Source organism: Drosophila busckii, chromosome 2R (genome assembly GCF_011750605.1).
Source record: "Drosophila busckii strain San Diego stock center, stock number 13000-0081.31 chromosome 2R, ASM1175060v1, whole genome shotgun sequence".
Classification (NCBI taxonomy): Eukaryota; Metazoa; Arthropoda; class Insecta; order Diptera; family Drosophilidae; genus Drosophila; species Drosophila busckii.
Window position 1 is genome coordinate 13,372,498 of NC_046605.1, and position 16,238 is coordinate 13,388,735.

The 16,238-nt window shown below is 33.4% G+C and overlaps 2 protein-coding genes across 2 annotated transcripts; both read right to left on the bottom strand.

Moving 5' to 3' along the window:
- Positions 1 to 447: 447 nt before the first annotated feature.
- Positions 448 to 5,396, bottom strand: LOC108595593 (protein late bloomer). The gene is made up of 5 exons (XM_017980855.2): positions 5,118 to 5,396; positions 1,364 to 1,528; positions 1,131 to 1,307; positions 894 to 1,067; positions 448 to 837 (listed from the first exon to the last, which is right to left on the bottom strand). The coding sequence occupies exons 1-5, from the start codon at positions 5,175 to 5,177 to the stop codon at positions 757 to 759; spliced, it is 657 nt and encodes a 218-aa protein (XP_017836344.1). The 5' UTR covers positions 5,178 to 5,396; the 3' UTR covers positions 448 to 756.
- Positions 5,397 to 6,059: 663 nt separating this feature from the next.
- On the bottom strand, positions 6,060 to 8,495 carry LOC108595613 (23 kDa integral membrane protein). Its single transcript, XM_017980878.1, has 6 exons — positions 8,425 to 8,495; positions 8,074 to 8,318; positions 7,022 to 7,195; positions 6,786 to 6,947; positions 6,528 to 6,725; positions 6,060 to 6,459 (listed from the first exon to the last, which is right to left on the bottom strand). The coding sequence occupies exons 2-6, from the start codon at positions 8,128 to 8,130 to the stop codon at positions 6,385 to 6,387; spliced, it is 666 nt and encodes a 221-aa protein (XP_017836367.1). The 5' UTR covers positions 8,131 to 8,318; positions 8,425 to 8,495; the 3' UTR covers positions 6,060 to 6,384.
- Positions 8,496 to 16,238: the final 7,743 nt, after the last annotated feature.

The window sequence follows — 16,238 nt, forward strand, 5'->3', positions numbered from 1 at the left end:
CGAGTGTCTCAGGCCAGCTGAGCGCGCTGGCAGCATCTTTATGGTTAAATCAAAAGAGCGCTGGCAGCATATGAAAATGAAAATTAGCTGAAAGGCGCCCACGCCCAAATCACACACACGCTGGCATATATAATAAACAACGTATATATGATACATAGACATAAAGATCTAGATCTGGCTGTGCAGCAAGTTGGCCCAGAGAGCGAGCGAGAGCGTTGACGAGCGGAAACTGCGGGCGGGCAACAACAATGATGTCAACAAACAAAATATTTTTGTATTTTTATTTGAATTTGTATCTCTTTCGGCTATTTAGCATTGAAATTGCCATTGCAGGCAGCGTGTGGTCAACATCTGGACGTGGCACTAAATTTAGTAACTTGCACTCATTAGGGCTTTGATTTATTACGAATTTATTGTAATTAATACAAAAGATATCTTGTTTTATTGCTTGAAATGTTACAGTTTTGTTTGCATGCATGCGTATGTGTGTGTGTGTGTGTGCTTTGACTTATAGCAAAAAATAAAATAAATACATTTTATGTTTAACGGTTTGAACACTGTTTGCTTGTTTCGTTTTTTTTTCTTTTTGGCACCTGCTAAACGTATTTGTTACATTTTCCACTGAGGTAGACCAGCAAACGCCATTGATGTGAATTTTGTAAAATTCGTTTGCTTAGTAATGCTAAAGTATTTGCACAGTATTGAGAATTCTTTGGCTTGTTGTTGATGAAAAACTTTTGTTGAACTTGTGTAAATCTATTTCGGAAAATATTTGGAGCGCCTCCAGCGATTCACAATACTATTGGCCAGCACATAAGAGAACAGCGCGCAAATCAACTGCAAAAACAAATTCCATTAACAACAAATAACTTACTAAATATAAACAAACGCACCTCTATGCCTATCAACACCAAGGCAATTATGGTGAACACCGTCCAGCGCTCGGCAATGTAGTCCAAGAACTTCTGACGACAGCCATCAATGTTGAGTTTGTTCGTCTCGCTGTTGTAGCAACTGTTTGGCGGCAATATGTAGTCCGTGGAGCCCGCATTGCCACAGCAGTCGAGCTGTGAAACACCCAAGGGAATATTAATATGACAAGTATGTGGATTTTATAAGTTGAAGCATACCCAGCGCTCTACATTGGCAATCTGGCTGACATTTCCAGGTTTGATGGGCACCTGCTGATCGCCCCAGAGCTTATCGAACGTTTGATCCACATTGATGAGCAACGATTGTTGGAAGAACCAGAAGAAGCCCACGCTGAGCACATGCAGCACTATCAACAGCACTAATATGGCCACAAACTGCAAAAGCAAATTCGTTATATATACATTTTGACTTAAATTTATTAGTTGCTTACCGTTTTGTTCATGCGACTGCTTTCGCGCACTGCGCCCAGTGTGCCAAACAGTGAGGCCAACACTATGACAATGCCCAGGGCTATGATGACAAAGGCGGCTGTGTCGAAATACTCAAAGGCGAATAGTATATAGGCGCCCAGGCCTATGATAAGCAGACCCGCCAGCTATAATAACAAATACACATACAAATCAATACTTGAGTCAGCTAAGCTATGTCTAGCATCTAAATCAGTCGCCCTGACTCAGCAAACTATTAAAATATTTGATTGAAATCAAGCGCACAGTTCGTATACTTAATATGTATAAGCTCCGCTTAGGGCAAGAAATCTATTAGAAATATTTTGTCATTGTTGTTGCTATAAGCTCAGCTAGCCTTGCCTTATGTTTAGTTTCAGCGTTTAGTTTATATTACGCATACGCCTATTTGTCATTTAGGCCTTTCGCTTTCAATGCTCTAAACAATTAGCTATTTACAACATGAATCACACGTTAGTTATACACACACACACTAGCAATATTTCACATATGTGTGTGAATGTAAACAGTTTGTAAATTTGGCACTTGGCACACTTGGCGCTGCTTTTTGTTTGCGCAAAGTGCAAGTAGTTGTAGTATTTGCCAGCAGCCATGTATACAAAATAGTTTAATAAATGCGCAATAATTATTTTTACATTGTTTTGCCAGTTAGCATAGCGAAATATAAAAGCGCATGTAAACTGCGAAAAAAATACAATACGCAAAAATTTGTTGATAAATTTATAAATATTTCCTAACTCACTTATATTGATTAAACACTAAATTTATGATGGGGGTAATACCCCCATGCTACATTATTAATTAAATAAAAATTTGTAGCAAGATTAAAATTCATTGAAAGCATATTTTATTCTTCTTTATTAATTGACGCATTTTATAGCTAAAAATGCTTACGCCTTGATTAAAAATAAATATTGAAACATGCTTAGATATTTGGTCAGTATACTAAAATTATATAAAATTAATAATAATAATAATAAAATACTGCTACAAACTTGGAGTAATATTAAAGTTCATTGAAATCATTTCTTTTTCTAATTAAAAATGGCATGATTTAAAATATATTGATGATTGCTCACATATTTGCTCAGTGTAATAAAATAAATTAAAATTTAATGCTAATAAAATTATAAATATTTTCTTAACAAGATTAAAATTCATTGAAATCATTTTTAATTCTACCAATTCTAACTAATAATGTCAACGCTTTGATTCACTATTTAGAGCCCGCATAGATATTTTTCCTCAGTGTACTTTTACCAAACCATAAAGCTGTCAATCGATTGCCAGCTGACTCGTGTTGACGATAATTTTACAATTGTCAGGCTTAAAACCTGTTAGCAAAGCCGCTTACTGTTGTCACTTAGAGTCAACTTGAGTTTCCGCCAAGTTTGCTAAACTGTTAAACTGTTAAATGGCTTTTAGATTTTCGCCAACGCGCGGCGCATAATTGTGTAGGCATTGAGCTAATTATGAGTGATTTCTGCAATTAATCAGGCAATGTTTTGGGCTTGCCATTTGGCATTTGTTTGCTTTGCTGTGTGTAACTGGTTTTCGTTAGCTAAGCATCTGTCAGTTAAGACAACAGCAGTTGTAATTGAATTGAGGTCGGCGACTAATGAATTGAGCACATAGTATTAGTATGTCTGTATTACAATTATGCAAATTAATAATTATAATTGACTATTGCTCAGCGTGAGCTCAAAACGTATAGCGACTGTATATGGTGTGTCCCCAAAATTATGTGAAGACAACACTGGATAGGCTAATAGACAGACAGACATAAATTTACTTCCGATAAAGTGTTTACAATTTAATTGTCGACGCCAGCTCATTAAGTTATAAGCCCTTGAGCATGGACATGTGGCACGCACATCTATTTTATGTGTTATTTATGCAGAGGGAGGAGCAGAGCCAATTGCTTGTTGAAGTCTGCTAGCCAAGTAGCTAACACTGTCAAGTGCGTATTTGCTCTTGAGCTACAATAATCTTTTGCTAATAAACTAGCATTAGATAACCAAACAGTGTCGCATGTGATACTGCGGCCAATTAGCACTGAATTATATAAATGATAAGAATTAAATGTGTCACACGGCAACAGTTTAAACAACAAATAGCAAACAACAATTGCTTACAAAGTCCGTTACGATAAAATACGCAACACCTTGCTGCATGCTGATGCATCATCAATTGAACAATTGTTCTAATTTCTAATAATAATTGCGGCACTGCTAATCAGCGCTGAGTTCACTTTGCGCTGATAAGCCTAAGCAACAAATATGTCAAGTCTAGTCTACAATTAATAACAGCTGTTTGTGCACGCCCAAATCTATTTTGTTGTAGACTTTTGCGAACCACATGTGGTCTCGAAATATTTTCAAAGTGCTCACATTTTATACGTAGTAAATTTAGAATAATTACATGAATGTCATTGAGTCTAGCGCGCATTTAAGATTTATGTGGGTTTCCAAAAAAAAAAAAACACAAGCGAAAAAAAAAGGTTGTGGCCCTACCTCAAATGCATGGCACGGCCCTATAGACAGACAGCTGGCATTTAATTAAAATACACAAAAAATAATACAAAAACTCATCAGTAAATCCAAAGTTTACTCGCTTGGAACCAAATTGCGCATACGCCACATTGTGCGCTTGTTTCTTTTGGCATTTCCTTTTGGCATTTCAGCTCTGTTTTCTAAGGTTATTACCAAAAGTCTTGGCAACAGCAACAGCAACAACAAGTAAAAATATTTATATTTTTCAAAAATTTTGCAATAGCATCTGTATATAGTACGTATATGACATCAACAGCAAAAATGTGTGTTCACGCATGCTATATGGCTAGAAGCTTTTGAGTTGTTTTATATTTATGCTTTGGCCGCCTTTGGCTCAGGGACAAGTTGGCGCTGGCGTGGGCGGGTGGCTGAGCAAACTTTCTTGTTTAGTATTATTGCTCGAGCGAAATAGTTGCTTATAAACAATAAATTTAAGCGATTTGGTAAGGCACTTTATACAATTTATATAGATGCGTGAATAGTATGGAATTCGATTGAACAACTTTTATGCATTTAGACATTAAAACTTAACTGGATTTGAACAATATTTTAGTTTAACTAAATTAGCATAAGAATAGCATAGAATATTGTATTACAGTGGAATATAAAAACAAACAAACAAACAAAAGTGGAAACCTTCAGACTCAATTGAATTTGTAAAGCCAACTGGATAAGCGAGTATATAGATACTTTTGAGTTCATTCTGAAATTGGGCGCATTTAATTACAGCGCACCATAAATATTTATGCGAATTGTTCAAGGTTCATTGTAATGTGATTTTTATCAGTTAAACAATTGTCTAGCTTTTGATACAGGCTATAAACAAGCAGCTAGATAGAGATATTATGAAATTATCTATTATACAAGTATATAAATAAAAGCTTAACTATATACACAGCTGCCTAGACATTTATACTTTGCTGTAAACAATTCAAACAACCTTCAGCGAAGTTAGTCTCAACTCAAACCCTCGACTGCTGAATGAAACTTGTCTTAATTTCTGTGTAATTATGAGACTTTTAATGCTATTATAATTATAAGCTTTAATAACATTTACAACAACACTCGCCGGCTCTTGATTTGCATGTGAGCAAATAAAAGTCCAAGTCTCCACTAATCCTATTAAGGTAACACTACACTTTGCCATAAAATTAATATTACTCACCACATAAATTAAATCCCAAAACAGCGCCAAAACTTTCAGAAACTTTGTGGAGCAAGCCATTGCGACTTTTCTTTTTTTGGCTATTTGAATTTTTGTAAATTTATTTGCGCCTTGCCAACTTTTGTTGCGACTTGCTATTTTTATATTGCCGCTTGTTTTGTTTTCTTCAAATTTATTTCTCACTGCACTTGGCAACAAACACTTGTTAGTTTTTCAAAATATTTATTTCAAACTGGTCGCTCGGGTAACCAACTCCGTCATGTTGCGCGCACGAATCTTAACTGATTTGTTGATAGCGCAAAAAACATTAAAAAAAAACACAAACACACAGACATAAAACCGTTTTTAGCAACAAACGACGAGCGTGCCAACGGTTTAACCGTTTCGCACCACGCGAGCAGTCTCTTAACCGTTTCGCAGTTAACAGCGCTGTTAAAAACGAAATGAAATGAAACTGGAATTGAACATGCGCAATTATTTAAATTTAAAGCACGAACGTTGGGCTATTTTTATTTGTGTATACATATGTACTACACTGCGATACTTAAGCACGCACAGTGGTTTATTATTTGTTTGCTGGAAAAAAATACATTCAAATTAAAGCAAAAATTGGTGCACAACTTTGCTTACATTTTTGTAAAATGTCCCACTGTCACTAGTCTGGCAGTCTGCTGTTAATGCTTCGCTTCGTATTTAAACTTATCTAACTATCAAGTATCTAAAAGTTCCTTAAACTTTGCACAGATTACGCATGACATTATAATTATAGAACTCTGAATGTTCACACACGTATGCACTTTTTATACTATATACTTGTTTATAATAAACAAAAGGGTTATTCACATATGTATTTGTTGTCTTGTTGTCACTCTTTTCATTCAAATGCTGATTTGTTTATGAAATAAAATCATCAAACTCAATTAAAGTTTGCACATTACTTTTTATTAGAAAATTCCAAATGACTTGTTTCTTTTTAATTATGTGTACACAGCAAAAATTTGTTGAATTAATTCTTAAAGCAAAAATGAGCAATGCGTTTGATAACAATTATTTGGGACAATGTACATAACTTAACAAACAATTACATATAAAGCAACAAACATTAAGTACATAGTGCTAGAGAGGGAGCTTACAGTAAGTTTTAAACTTTATTAATTAAAATTAAAATCTTGCAATAATTTAAGCGCCTGTTAACAAAATTCACTTGGAGCTACAATTAACAAATCGTAAAAAATGCAAATCTGAGCTTGCTCTGAGTTCAAAAGGCTTAGTAAGAGTAAGAGCGACGATTATCGTTGCGAATACTGCTGCAAAGGCTGCAGGATATGACGCTGAGCACAAGCTGCAAGGATAATAGAGAAGAAATTAAAGATTGATTCTGTATGCAGCAGAGTCAAAGCGTAAACTCACCTCAGCGGCAACCAGCACCCAGCCAATGATATTGAATATCTTTAGCAACTGCAGCCAATAGTTTTCAAATTCTACACGACAGCCTTGGTGTATTAGATTTTCCGCTTTGCTGTTGTCATGATCACGGAAACAAGTGGCGGGCGGCAGGCGTCCATCCACAATATAATCCTGCGGACTGCCGCGCCCACAGCAATGGAACTGCAAAATAAATGGAATGCATTAAATACAATATTTATCATAATTTGTTAGTGAGCTTACCCAATTTTCGTAGAGCGACATGGCACCTGGAGTATCCAACTCCTTCTCCATGGTGGTATCAACAACATTTGCCAAATTGGAAGCTGCCGAATCTGCTTTTTGCGTCAGCAAAAATACCGCCATCAATTGTACAATGATGATCAGATACAAAAATGTTATAAACTGTTGTTGTTCATAAAACAAATAGCAGTAACCAATTAGAGAGTGATGTCATGGGCGTATATATATCGACTTACGGTCACAGTGCAGCAAACATGTTCGCGCCAAGCGGCCAGATAGCCCCAGAAGACGATGACGATGCCGGCCACGCCAATGGCAATGTAGGCATAGGCAACAGTGGCACCAATCTCATTCGTTTCGTAGGACACGAGCACATAAGTGCCAAAGGATATTAGCACCAGAGCAATGAGCTGCAAAGCAAAACAGAAACAGATACAGAAATACATCAACATATAAGTAAGGGAAAAGGCAATGCGCTACTTTTATGCTTTTGACCTTAGACAAGTCAAAGACAAATAGCAGCGACATAATAAATGTATGTGCGTGTGTGTGTGTGTGTGAGTTAGCATATTAAAGCAACTTCTAACGACATAGGCGTCCACTAGTCTAGTCTAGCTGGCGTCATAGCCAAACAAACAAACAGCGGGACGCCTACAGATTTGTTGTCCCTATGTAAGCAAATATCACAGGACATGTTTGGTAGGCGTTTAATTAACATGTTTCACATGATAATTTATGCAGCTGGTTGGCTCTGTTTACAGTAAAATTCGTGGCAAGTCATTTATACATTTAATCTATATTTTAATAGGCAACGCCATTGGTGCGACGCATTCAACATTTTAATTTTTTTTTTATAATATACAGATACATGGCAAATTTAACATCTGGCTGGCTGGCATGCAAATTGATTTGAATTCTCTTTTTGGCGCAGACTTCAATGCTAAAAGTTATAATAAGTTATGCAAAGAAGAAGGCTAAAAGTTTCTTACTCTGCTTATTGAGTGTATCATAAATTATTCGATTATTGAATGCTGCTGCAAGTTGATTTCGACCATATGCCTCTTGCAATTTGTTTAATCTCAAAACGCATTACAGATTGTAAACAAAATAAATAAACAACAAATTTAAAGTTAAATAATAATGGTATGTTTGCTGATAAAGCAACCGCACACACACACATAATAGTTGAAGTAATTGTTTAAATTCATATCAGGAATTTGCTAGCGTTAAACATAACGGTTTCATTGGTACAAAGAGCATTGTGTCAATTGCAATTTATTCAACTTACTGTGCAGAGAATGTGCAGAGAGTAGGCAAAAATCTTCACACTGGATGTGGATGCCATACTGCTGGGAATATCTTTAAATGTCTACGCCTCCAATTTCGCAGCAACAATTGCAGAACAATAAACCTGTTTATTTATAAAACTCTCTCTCTCTGTCGGACTCTCTTCGCGTTCAGCATGAGCTGGAGCTGCTCTTCACTTGTCGAGTTATTGTTATGATCAGCAGCAAAATGTTAAAGTTGCTTGCGCTGCATAAAAAATATTTAAGTATAATATTTCTTAGCACATTATTAGTCTTAATAATGTATATGTTTAGATTTATGCACATATATCACACAAGATAAACATACATACATATATATGTATATATTTATTTTATAATTTTGCCCGCGTTTATTTGTCGGCCTTCGAGATAAAAACACTTCCGACCGCGAGCGCTCCACGTCCAGCGTATGACTGAGCGCAACAATTTTGCTGTTGTAGCTTTTCGTGTCTCAAATTAAACTCATCTAACGCTCTCATACGCAGTGTTGCCAGCTTACCTATTTTATGGTCAGTTACTAACAATTAGTTTTATTAGTAACAATTAGTTTTAATAGCGACAATAACTATTAGTGCATATAACAATTTACGAAAACAAAATAATAACATTTAAGTATATTATTAGCTAATACAAATTAATATAAAATAAAAGCATAAAATTATAAATAAATTCTTTCTGATATACAACTATTTAAAATTTTAACGTTTTCTATGCACCTCTAGCGAATTTGTATTCAACCTTCTGGCAACACTACGCATACGCAGTGAGAGCCAAAGCTCATTAGAGCTAACGCGAAAAGCTTTAAGCGCTGAATAGCCCATCGAAACACTTTCATTAGAAAAGCAATTGAAACACTTTTCTTGGAATAGAAATTGAGTGCTTGCATTATTAATTGATTATTATTTATAATTCTTAAGCTACAACAAATGCATTTAAAATTTCACGATATTAGTCTGCAACGTCAAAGTCTGTGAAAAAAAGTATACAAATTAAAAAGTTATTAATAAAAGCTGTTGATATTTAATCAGAATCAATCGATATTGCTAATTTGCTACAAGCAAATGAATAAGTTAGCTCTTCAAGTCCAAAGCATAAGCACAGGCTTAAATTAAAAAGAAATGCATTTCAAGGCAGCAAATTAGGCTTCATAAAGTTCAAACTTACCTTAATATAGACAAGTCCACTGGAAAAACAGTCCATGCTAAAATACAACAAATCCAAATAACTAGCGTAGCCAATATGATTTGAATTATTCTTCAGTATTATGTTTGGCAGCTTCAACAACTTCTGATAATTGTGTCTTTATAACTATGCAAATGTTTGTCAATAAACCTTTAACAAAAAAAAAACATTTTTGTAAATAAAGAAAATATTAAACTTTAAGATATTCATACCAATTGCTGCAAGTAAATAAACGATGTCTATTAACATAAAGTAATAGAAGGTAAAGCGGGTAAAAACTACAAGGCATCCAATAATCAATAGTGAGTTTAAGAAGTGCCAGATGAGTATCCATTCGGTCTGAAATTTAAGTCAGCCTTAGTTCCGCTTCAATTATTCACATAAAACATAATTACCTGTACACCAAAATAGCAAAACAGTTTGCCATTCATGTAATGTAGAAAAACACCAAAATAATGCAAGTCATGATATGTTTTTATCGGCATAACAACATTTCCATAAATTGACAGCACTTAAGGAATACCAATGCCGAATTACCCAATTTAATGAATCAATTTACATAGCAAAGTAAAACTTACCAACTTCAATATTATAGTGCAGATAATATCTCCACAGACAATAAGCCGTTACCAAGAAAATGGCGCTTAGAGCCATCATGGCAAAAATACCTATAATTATAAATATATTACGTATGCTACAGAACTGAAACTTAAAACACATTTCTACTCCAATCTAAACTAAACTAAACCATTCTAAGCTAATAGTAAAAGTGATTTTGGCCCCTGGCAACTTAAAGCTCAACACAATTTTGGGCTACATTTTAGCTAATTGCCATTAGCTTTGATGTTTCAAAAGCACTGGGAAATACATAAATAATTAGTTTAATGCCATATAATAGCATCAACAATAACAACAGCAAAAAGAGCTAATTTCAAATACTGTATGTATTAAACCAATTCATGAGCATTATCTATTAATTAATATGACTTGGCGCTAATATTGAAAGTACATTTGACACTTAGTTAATGCATAAAACAGACTTGTGTATTATATTTAATATTTCAAGTTCAATGCGTAACTTAGTGGCAATGCTGAGGATAGGGGCTTAGCCGAACTAAGCCATAATATACATATATATATATATACTCTATCCAAGCTGAATGCAAGCATTAATAGCAAATTAATTTTTTATTGCTTTTTTCAAATTAATTTCAAATAAGCTACAAGTGTCTTGGACTTTACCTTTGCAATCTTGTAATATTTACTGCCATTTTCATTATAAAACACAAGATAAGAAAACTTATTACACAAATAAATTGTTTAACTTTATTTGAAATTCTTTTATGCTAAAATAAAATTCAAGTATTCCATTTATTTAAAAAGCAAATGTTAACCAATATCATTGGTAGTAGTAGATTCTTCAGGGCCTGGTTGTTTCATGAAAAGTATTTTGATAAGTTGTATTCCAAGCAATAAAAAAGAAATCATCACGCATACTGCAAGTAAATAAATCAATCACAAATTCTATGTAGTACATTTAGCTCTTAAACTTACCTATACAAGCTGAATTCAAAAAGTAAAGAAAGGAATCAGTATAAAATTCCTTGGCGCAAAGAAAACTTGCCACGCTGCAATAGATTAGAATCCCTTGAAATATCAGAGACCATGCAAAGTAGTAAAGTTCCTTAAAAAATAAAATTAAGTTAAATTTATAAATTTGACACTTATGCACTTACCCGATAATCTTCAATAACTGCAGCAATTGCTGAAATAATTGAGGGCGCGTAGAAAACAAACATTCGTTCTCCAAAGAAACATCTTTTCGGCAATTTATCTAAAATAAAAAAAATGAATTTCAAACTCAATGTTCTTGCTAATGTTACCTGTTAAATCCTTATTGCAATTATCGTAACAGACCCGCGTATAATAAATCATAACGATTGATAAAAAAAAAGTATAAATTAGAAAAAATAATAGCGTTGCTATGTTCAGATATTCCACAAATTTGCACATGTGTCTGAAAAACTTCAAATGGAAAGTGAACTTATTTTTTGTAGTCCGTATAATAAAATATTTTTTTATTTATTGCAACAAATAGTTGAACAATTAGCTATCATATGAATACTAAGTTGTATGCATTGGATTAAGTTATGCTATATATTTTCATTAGCACATGCACTTTGAGTTTATGGCTTGGCATACCTAAGGAAAAGAAAGAATAAGCTAATGATAATAGTCATCAAAAAAATATCTAAAATATCTAAAATCTATTTGAAATATAGACCAAGCATTGTTCAAAATTGTTGTTGTTTTTATACTCAAAATAATTGTCGAATTTCATAATGTGCAATAGTTTCCAAAGATTTAAGAATTTTTGGTAAGTGAATGTAAATTGCTCCCCTGGGTATTCAAAAATTCTAATCGCATGTCAGTTTTTGTAATTTATTATCGACAATCTCTAATTCAAAATTATTATAAATTACCCAATTAATGATTGGATATTATGATTAACTACCATATACAATCATAAAATAATCTATAATGCTCTAACTACTGTTTAAGCCTATGAAGTAATTTACAAACGCATAGGAAATGAAAAATTTATTTTAGCGTGTGTAACAAATCATATGAGGGCATTAAAAATATTAAAAATTACATAAATTTATACGCCATTCGTGCATTTGAGAAGTTCACTGGCTGTGAGAATTTCTAATTCGGTTTATTGCATGTACACAAGGACCCTTTATCGGCATACGACATCTGCAGGCAACGCTGCTCTTCTTAGTCATATGTGTTAACTATATGGGGCGACTAAATGTGAGCGTGGCCCTGGTAGCCATAACATATGCAGCTACAGCCTATCCAGACTTTCCGGTAATTAAACAAAACTCTGTTAGTACTATATGCTTATATTTAATATTTAGTGGGGCTACACTATTAAACAATTTCAGGCGAGCTTTCTAGTACAATTGCCGGCGGTCATTTTGAGTGCATTGACCCCATACTGCAACTAATTTGAAACACTGTATGTATTAAACCATTTGTAAAAATTATATATTTATTTCTATGACTGAGCGCTAATATTGAAAGTACTTTTGACACTTGGTTAATGCATTAATTCTAAGCAGACTTGTGTACTAACACAATATTTCAAGTTCAATGAATTTATTGGGTTGCTTAGTGGGTTTACTGAGCATGGGAACTTAGCTGTAGCAAGGACTATACCATTATATAAATACTCTTTGACTGTATACAAATTAATTTCCAATAAGCTACAAGTGTCTTGGATTTTATCTTATAATTCTTACCTTCACTTTAATTATATAAAACATGAGATAAGAAAACAAGCTGAAATGTGTTGCTCAACTTTGTTTTAAATTCTTTAATGCAGTAATAAAATTCAATAAATTGCATTTATTTAAAAAAAAAAAACAAATGTTAAGTAATGTTAATGTTTGTAGATTCTTCAAAACTTTGCGCATTCTTTTTCTTAAGTATTTTGAAAAATTGAGATGTAACCATTAAAAAGGATACAACAAAGCCCACTGCAAGTAAAAGAAATCAAACTATATATGCCAACATGTTACTCTTAAACTTACATATAGAGAATACATGAAGTCTATACGAATAAGCCGAATAAAAATAGTTCTTAGCGCAACTAAAACATGCCGCACTGCAACAGAAGAGCACCGCCTGAATTATCATAGCGAATCCAAAGTAGTACACATTCTAAAAAATGTTGACAATTAACAATTAAACAATTTCCAATAAAGGCACTTACCTGAATATCCTCCAGCACTGCAGCTATTGGTGTAAAAATTGTGGGTGGATAATATAAAAGGACTAAGTCCCCTATTGTGCAGTACCTCATCTTGGAGCTATCTGGAAAATCTTCAGTGCAATTGTCAAAGCAGAATACTGCAAAATAGAATATTATTACAGCGATACAAAAATTATACAATAAAAAAAGCATTAGCGCTGCCTGGATCAGATGTCCCAGAATTTTACACATGTCAGTCTGTCAGCGAAAAAGTTCAAATGACAAGTGAACATTTTTAGCAGTCTATATAACAGAATATTTTGTTATTTATTGCGACAATTAGTTGAACAATGAGATATTATATGGAATATTAAGTTTTATGCATTAGGACATGCATATTGACTACTAATGGGCATATTAAAATCGTGAGACATAATAGAAAGTTTTACAAACTAAAAATAAAACTGAAACAGCATAGTCTCGATTACTTACAGCTTCCCTTTTTTCACTCTTTCAATATTTAATTTTAACATTAATGTTTTTAAATTTGCTCTCATTAAACTTCATACAGATGACGATCTAAAGCCCGTAGGGGATTTGAGACCAGCGCCTTACAATTGCTGACATCCCAATTGTCAATAATGGCAACAGCCTTCCTGTGAAAATACTAAACAGAATCAGGATCAATATAATATAACATAGAACATGACATAGGGCTACGTATAGAAAAGTAGACAGAGAGCTAAAGGAGACTAATCAGTTACACAAGCGCGATGCAAAGAGCTACAGGAGACAGTCTTGGACAGTCTTCTTGACCATGACACCACTCACTGCCTCACAAATAAAGTTGCCAAGAAAGCTGTTTTCCCAATATACCTTTATGATGTTTTCTAGATGTTAAAATATTTCAAAAACATATTGATAAACTTAATTCAATGAACAATGCAATAACTCTATTTATTTAATTCTTCAGAAACTGTCTGTTTCATGCAAACTATTTTGATAAGTTGTTTTCCAAGCAAGAAAATTGATATCAACCCGCAAACTGCAAGTAAATAAATCAATAACAAACTGTATGCCAACTCTTAAACTTACCTATGCAAACTGAATTATAAACATAAGTAACATTAGTAAAAATTTTATGAGCGCAAACAAAAAGTGCAACACTGCAACAGATTACAACCGTTTGAAATATCAGAGACCATGCAATGTAGTGAAGTCCCTTAAAAAAATGAAAATTAAGTTTAAGTTTAACTTAACAATTTTCAACTTACGCACTTACCCGATAATCTTCGAGCACTACAACAATTGTTGAAATAATTGAGGGCGTGCATAACTTATACATTTGGGAAGGGAACAATGTTCAATGAATTTCATAATCGATGTTATTTCTAAGGTTACCTGTTGAAGACTGAATGCAATTATTGAAACCGTACATTGTAAGTGCAATCATAATAATTGACAAAATACAATTATAAAATAGGAAAAATAAAAGCGTTGCTACGTGCAGAAGTTCCGCAAATTTGCTCATGTGTCTGCCAGTGATAAACTTCATCCTGCAATTGAACACTTCATTGTAGTCTGGATAATAAAATATTTTGTTAGTTATGGCGGCAACTAGATGAATAATTATCTATCATATGAATATTCAGTTGTATGCATTGGCTTAAATTACTCAGTACTTTTTCATTAGGACTTGCACACTAAGTTATGCCTTAGTTGAGGAATATTTAGCTAATCAGAGTCGTGTTAAAAAGTTGTGAAAAGTATGTATATGACTGGTACAGAAGATATATAGACATAGTCTAGATTTCTTGTGCAGCCTAATCATTTAATTTCATACAATTTGCCTTTTTTAACATTCCCAATATTTAATTTTGATAAAAATTAATGTTAACGATCACGGGGATTCAAGAGCAGCCTCACAATTGCTGATGAGATCTTCCACTTTTCCTTTCCACTTGGTCTTAATAGAAAGACTAGACAAAATTGTTAGCAGAATCCTAATGTTGATTTATGCTTGCTCTAATCTCGAGCAATTTCAGCTATAACTAGACCAAATTATTTATCTGCACTGCGCAGGATGCAATCGATCTGCCTTACACAGCTGATGATGTCAATAATGGTAACAGCCTTCCTGTTAAAATAATCAGCCGACTTAGAATCAGGAGACAGATTGGACTTGGATTTCAGGAAACACGCTATCATGAGGATAGGACTACGTATATAAGAGAATTTAAGGAGGCCCATTGCATACATAAATGATGTACAAATAGCTTCAGGATGCAGCCGCGGAAGATTCTCACAGATGAAGAGCAAGCAGATGGCTTTGCCAGCTATCTGGAGAGGCGGCTAAATTTTGATAAAAAAGAGGTCCTCTCCTAACATATCCTAATGATTAATAGCTAAGCTTTTTTTACGTTTTTCTACATATACTTTAAATTTAAGTAAGCTAGCGTTAAATTTTTCTACAACATTTTAAATTATTTTCTTTTTTAATCTCAGTTCATAAGACGCAAAATATTTCAAAGTTATATTGTTGATCTTAATTGAATTGTAAGTAATTTAAAATTTATATTTATTTAAAAAAAAAAAATGTTAACCAATGTTAATTGTTGTAGTTGATTCTTCAGTACCTTGCTGTTTGTTAAGTATTTGGATAAGTTGATTTCCAAGCAATACAAATGCTATCATCACGCATACTACAAGTAAATAAATCAATAACAAATTGTATGCATCACATTTAGCTCTTATGCTTACCTACACAAAATAAATTAAAAACAATAAACAATTCATCAGTATAAAATTCTTGAGCGCAATAAAGACTTGCCACACTACAACAGACTATAATCGCTTGAAATATCAGAGCCAAGGCAAAGTAGTAAGGCTCCTTAAAGAAAATTAAAATTAAATTTAACAATTTTAAACTAAGCACCTAAGCACTCACCCGATAATCTTCGACCACTGCAACAATTGCTGGAATAATTGAGGGCGCATACAAAATAAATAGTCCTTCTCCAAGGACACAATCATTCGGAAATGCAACTAAAAAAATAAAGCTTAAAGAATTTTAAAATCAATGTTATTTCTAATGTTACCTGTTAAATTCGTATTGCAATTATTGAAACAGTACAGCGTAAATATAATCAGTATAATTGATAAAATAAAATTATAAAATAGAAA

Bases quoted from the DNA above. Each gene is read 5' to 3' on its own strand.
- LOC108595613 (XM_017980878.1), bottom strand. From the start codon at position 8,130: ATGGCATCCACATCCAGTGTGAAGATTTTTGCCTACTCTCTGCACATT. The intron at 7,196-8,073 runs GTAAGTTGAATA...TTTGCTTTGCAG, and splicing joins CTCTGCACATTCTCTGCACA to CTCATTGCTCTGGTGCTAAT. The intron at 6,948-7,021 runs GTAAGTCGATAT...GAACAACAACAG, and splicing joins ATGTTTGCTGCACTGTGACC to TTTATAACATTTTTGTATCT.
- LOC108595593 (XM_017980855.2), bottom strand. From the start codon at position 5,177: ATGGCTTGCTCCACAAAGTTTCTGAAAGTTTTGGCGCTGTTTTGGGAT. The intron at 1,308-1,363 runs GTAAGCAACTAA...TTGCTTTTGCAG, and splicing joins GCAGTCGCATGAACAAAACG to TTTGTGGCCATATTAGTGCT. The intron at 1,068-1,130 runs GTATGCTTCAAC...GGTGTTTCACAG, and splicing joins TTGCCAATGTAGAGCGCTGG to CTCGACTGCTGTGGCAATGC.